At 34.5% G+C, this 5,321-nt stretch overlaps 1 protein-coding gene across 1 annotated transcript; it reads left to right on the top strand.

Moving 5' to 3' along the window:
• Positions 1–2,258: 2,258 nt before the first annotated feature.
• Positions 2,259–4,575, top strand: LOC139849440 (uncharacterized). The gene is made up of 4 exons (XM_071839098.1): positions 2,259–3,810; positions 3,925–4,055; positions 4,120–4,206; positions 4,315–4,575. The coding sequence occupies exons 1-4, from the start codon at positions 2,259–2,261 to the stop codon at positions 4,573–4,575; spliced, it is 2,031 nt and encodes a 676-aa protein (XP_071695199.1).
• Positions 4,576–5,321: the final 746 nt, after the last annotated feature.

Here is a 5,321-nt window from a genome sequence, read left to right on the forward strand (position 1 = left end):
TCAGCCTTCTCATCAACATCCTTTTCATCTTCATCATTCTCTTCATCATCAACATCTTCATCATCATCATCATCATCATCATCATCATCATCATTCTCTTCATCATCAACATCCTCTTCATCATCACGCTTTTCCTTTTCCTGAGACTTCTCATTAGCATCTTCCACTTCATTATCACCTTCATCTTCATCATCAGACTTCTCATCAACATCCTCATCATTATCATCATTCTCTTCATCATCTACATCTTCTTCATCATCATCATTCTCTTCATCATCATCATTATCTTCATCAACAACATCCTCTTCATCATCATGCTTTTGGTTTTCCTGAGACTTCTCATTAGCAAACATGAAATATAAAATGTAGTACGTAAGCATTTAAATATTGTAATAAAATAACATCAGTTAAATCAGTTACCCTCATTCCTTTATCATCTACTTTCTATTTCTTTCTGATTTTGCTGTAGCCTATTGTGCTACTTAAACCCCTTTTTCGACCACCGTGTTCCTTCCCCACATGAGTTAACAAGGCATCCCCGCCTTCTTTATCTATCCTAATCTGGAAAAAACAACACAAGTAATCAATTATAGAAAAATTATGAGTTGGTTAGTCTAAAAATTCAAATATAAATATATTACAATTTTCTCTATAAGCGGCACAATTGTTTCTGGGCATACTACCGTCTTCCTTGCGTCATCCAGCTTCATCCTACCCAACACGTAATACCTTGCAGCATGATCTTTGATATTGTGGTATGGTGTACGTTTATGAGGATCATTTGCTTCTGTATCCCATTGTGCTTTTTTCCCACGATATCCTGAACGACCAACTCGAGCATACTTTTCTTTTTCTTTTTTTAAAGCGTTTTGCCTGCCTTTTTCTCTTAGAGTCTACACAGTGTAAATGCGATTAAATGCCTTTTCAAAGTGTTACAATATCACAATGTACCTCCATACCTGTTACAAATCAAATGAATAACACTTACTCGTCTAGCAGGAGTATCTTCGATTTCACAAAAAAAATTCATTTTTCTGTAGTTATGAAATCGTAATCTTTTACTTCCTCATAAGGAAGTGTGCCTTCATCCATAAACGTTCTTAACTTGCGCTTGAATCTCTAAACGCTGTGTTGCATTTTTGAAGTGTTGTTTTTCGTGCAAAATCGTCTTCAATATTATGAAGTTCCTGTATAACTTAAACTAATGTAATTGGTGACTGTTGTAACATATATAAATAAAAAGTAATTAAACAAAATCTTAGATTTTAATACCTTTATTTTCAACCATAAACTTTGTTTCTGATCAGGAGACACATGCTTCCAATCCTTTACAAGAAAATCACAAGTGCTCCTAGTTAAAACGCCTATGTTGCTCGAAAAAATAACTTGGTTTTTCCAATAGCTTGGCCAAACTCGTCAAATTCAATCTTCATCTAAACAATTGACTTATTTTTCAGTTTGTTTACACTTCTTTTTTTATTTTTTTGTTGTATCTGTACACAAAATGCAATAGAAAAGATACACATCTAAGCACATGCATATACAAATTAAGATCATAGTACACCAACACAGGCTTATACACCTTAATATCATTTTAAACACATGCAATCTTTTTATTGTTTTATGAATAATACATCAAACATATCACACATACACAATATGCAATAACAAGGAAATTGACTGAACTCATAACCAAACTCATTTCAAAGTCTAATTGCGCGATAATAATATTCATATATTTTTCTGAACAAAAAAAAGTAATAAATTTAGATGATCAAATATACAAAATTAATTATTAATTATAATTACTGATAGGAACTAACCATAGAAATAAACTCTCTTGAAATACTTTGCTTTGTGTAAGCCATGGTAGCAAAGTAGAATTGTGCAGAGATCGAATCTAAAATAGAACAGGAATTGAATTGGGTATCGAACAATTAGGGTTTACAGATTCAATTGATTTGGGTTACTTCGGGGATTTTTTTAGAACACAGATAGATAACAAACGAGAAATGATAAAGAGGTTATGGGATTTTGATCGATAACACTCAATTGATTTTGATTTGGGTTTTTTTTTTACAATAGACCATACGTGATGTTTTTATAGAAAATAAATGTAAAGTTGTCAGGTTAACACAATTGCTTAGATGGTTAGGATGTTGCTTGGTAGAGAGGAGGTCGTGGGTTCTAGTCCCTTTTCCAACTTTTTACATTCTTTATTATTAATAATGTATTAACTTTTTCAATGTTGATTGTAGATGGATCGGAATACTTGGATGTACGAGATAGGTCGCGCTACCTCTGAGTTTATTGATAGTCTTGATGAATTTATTACAATTGCCGAGACTGATCAACTAGAAAAAGGAAACACCACAATTAGTTGTCCTTGTAAGAAATGCAAAAATGCACAGTGGTATACTGATTCAACCGATATCAAAAATTATCTAATTGCACACGGATTTATGAGAGGGTACACATGTTGGTCTTTTCATGGTGAGTCATTAGCTGACATTAACCCGTCTGTTTCGGATAATGATACTGATAATGAAGAAGATTCATACAATAGTGACAATAATGTTAATTTTGATGACATGTTTGACGATTTGGATATGGAGGATAATGTTGCTGATAAGTATCATGACAGCTTACAACAACTATTTGTTGACACTGAAAAGCCTTTATATACCAGTTGTATGAATTTTACAAAACTTTTCGCTGTTATACAACTGGTTAACTTAAAATCAAACAATGGTTGGAGCGACACAAGTTTCACTAGCCTGTTAGAGTTGTTGAACAAAATGCTACCAGAAGGTAATGAGTTGCCGGTTTCAACATACCAAGCAAAGAAATTAATGTGCCCAATAGGATTGGAAATACATAGAATACATGCTTGTCCAAATGATTGTATGTTATACAGGAATGAAGACAAAGACCTTCATCAATGTAAGGTATGTGGTACATCTAGGTATAAACGTGGAAAACCAACTGATAATGTTGATAGTGATGTGTCAGAAAATGGACCTCCTACAAAATTATTGTGGTACTTGCCTATCATACCAAGATTAAAGAGATTATTTGCGAATGAGAAAGACGCAAAATTATTATGTTGGCATGCTAAAGATAGTAAAAATGATGGAAAAATGCGACATGTGGCCGATTCACTTCAATGGGAAAATATTGATAAAGATTTTGGAGAATTTGGGGATGAGATACGTAATATAAGGTTCGGACTCAGTTCAGATGGAATTAATCCTTTCAGAGATTTGAGTAGCCGTCACAGCACGTGGCCTGTTCTTCTATGCATTTATAACCTACCGCCTTGGCTATGTATGAAAAGAAAATACATAATGATGTCTCTTTTGATTCAAGGCCCAAAGCAACCTGGAAAAGACATTGATGTTTATTTGCAACCATTAGTTGATGACATGATGGAATTATGGAGAACCGACATACATGTTTATAATGCATACAAGAAAGAATACTTCCAACTACGGGCAATGCTTTTTTGCGCCATTAATGATTTTCCTGCTTATGGTAATTTGTCTGGATATAGTATGAAGGGGAAAAAGGTATGTCCTATTTATGAGGAAAATACTCACTCGATATGGCTCACAAATTGTAAGAAACTGGCATTTATGGGACATTGGAGAGCGCTTGCTGAGAATCCCCCGTATCGTAAAAAGTCGAATTTATTTGATGGTACTATAGAGGATAGAAAACTACCACCACCATTGGATGTAGAAACTACACTCTCCAAAGTTGCTAATATAATTGTTGTGTTGGGAAAGAAAGGTTTTGGTCCTCCCAAAGGTATTTGGAAGAAAAAGTCTATTTTTTAGAAATTACCCTACTGGAAGCATTTACGAGACCGACATTGTCTTGATGTTATGCATATTGAGAAAAATGTTTGTGGAAGTTTGATAGGGTTACTGTTGAACATTCCTGGAAAAACAAAAGATGGAATTAAAGTTAGAAGGGACATGGAATTAATGAATATCAAACCAGAGCTACAGCCTAAAGATATTGATGGAAGGTCCACCAAGTTTCTTCCTCCGGCCTGTTATACTATGTCAAAGGGTCTAGAAAACTAAATTCTGTCAATGTTTACATGGTATTAAGGTTTCATCAGGATACTCTGCTAACATTAGGAAGTTGGTTTCGATGAAAGATTTGAAGTTACTTGGTATGAAGTCACATGATTGTCATGTACTAATGACTCAAATGATTCCTATCGCAATTCCTGGAATTCTACCCAACCGTATTTGACACACAATAACAAAACTATTCTTATTTTTCAACATAATTCATTCAAAGGTGATTGATCCTGATGTGCTAGATGAATATCAAAGAGATATCATACATACTCTTTGCGAACTCGAGATGTACATTCCACCTTCTTTCTTTGATGTCATGGTTCACTTGGTATCTCATATTGTAGGAGAAATAAAGGCATGTGGTTCAGTTTTCTTACGGTATATGTATCCATTTGAAAGATATATGGGTATCTTAAAAGGTTACGTAAGGAAGCTTAATCGACCAGAAGGCAGTATCATTGAAGGATATGCATCCGAATAGGTGATTGAATTCTACACAAACTATATGGATGGGTTTAAAAGTGTCGGGATTCCACAAAGTTGTCATGAAGGAAGACTTTCAGGTCAAGGGACACTTGGGTGCAAGACGGGCTATTCAAATGTTGCCGATTATCAAGAGGAACATTTTAATGTCTTACAACAGACTACATCTATCGACCCGTACATACAATAACACACGTCGTTGTTGAGATAACAAAACCGTAAAAAGAGTGCAAAATGGTTGGCAAATCAACATAAAAAAAAATTTCAGAATGGTTGAAAGACAAAGTTAGGAGGACACTTCAAAATATTGATCAAACGGTCGAGGCTTTGGGATTCGCCCCTAAACATGTGTTCCAATTTCAAGGATATGACATCAAATGGTATACCTTTTACACTAAAGATCAAGATAAGAAGATTAAAACGCAAAATAGCGGTGTCACAGTGATAGCCTCGTCGACGGAATTCACCATGGTCAATCATGAGGAAAGATCAAGGATCGCTAAAAAATCTTATTATGGTGTCATTCAAGAAATATGGGAATTAGATTATGGTAATTCGTACACTATACCCTTGTTCAAGTGTAAGTGGGTTGATAATGATCGCGGTGTTCAAGTTGATGAAGATGGTTTTATAACTGTTAATCTTTCCACCAATGGATATAAAGAAGAACCATTCATTCTAGCAAAACTAGTTACTCAAGTATTCTTTATCGAAGACCCAAAGGATTGTAGATGGCATGTGGTT

Source organism: Rutidosis leptorrhynchoides, chromosome 5 (assembly GCF_046630445.1).
Source record: "Rutidosis leptorrhynchoides isolate AG116_Rl617_1_P2 chromosome 5, CSIRO_AGI_Rlap_v1, whole genome shotgun sequence".
In the NCBI taxonomy this organism is placed as follows: Eukaryota; Viridiplantae; Streptophyta; class Magnoliopsida; order Asterales; family Asteraceae; genus Rutidosis; species Rutidosis leptorrhynchoides.

Excerpts from the sequence above, each read along its gene's own strand:
- LOC139849440 (XM_071839098.1), top strand. The coding sequence starts at position 2,259 with ATGGATCGGAATACTTGGATGTACGAGATAGGTCGCGCTACCTCTGAG. Across the intron at positions 3,811-3,924 it reads AGGTTTTGGTCCTCCCAAAG|GGTTACTGTTGAACATTCCT; the intron begins GTATTTGGAAGA and ends GAAGTTTGATAG. Across the intron at positions 4,056-4,119 it reads CCACCAAGTTTCTTCCTCCG|GTTTCATCAGGATACTCTGC; the intron begins GCCTGTTATACT and ends CATGGTATTAAG.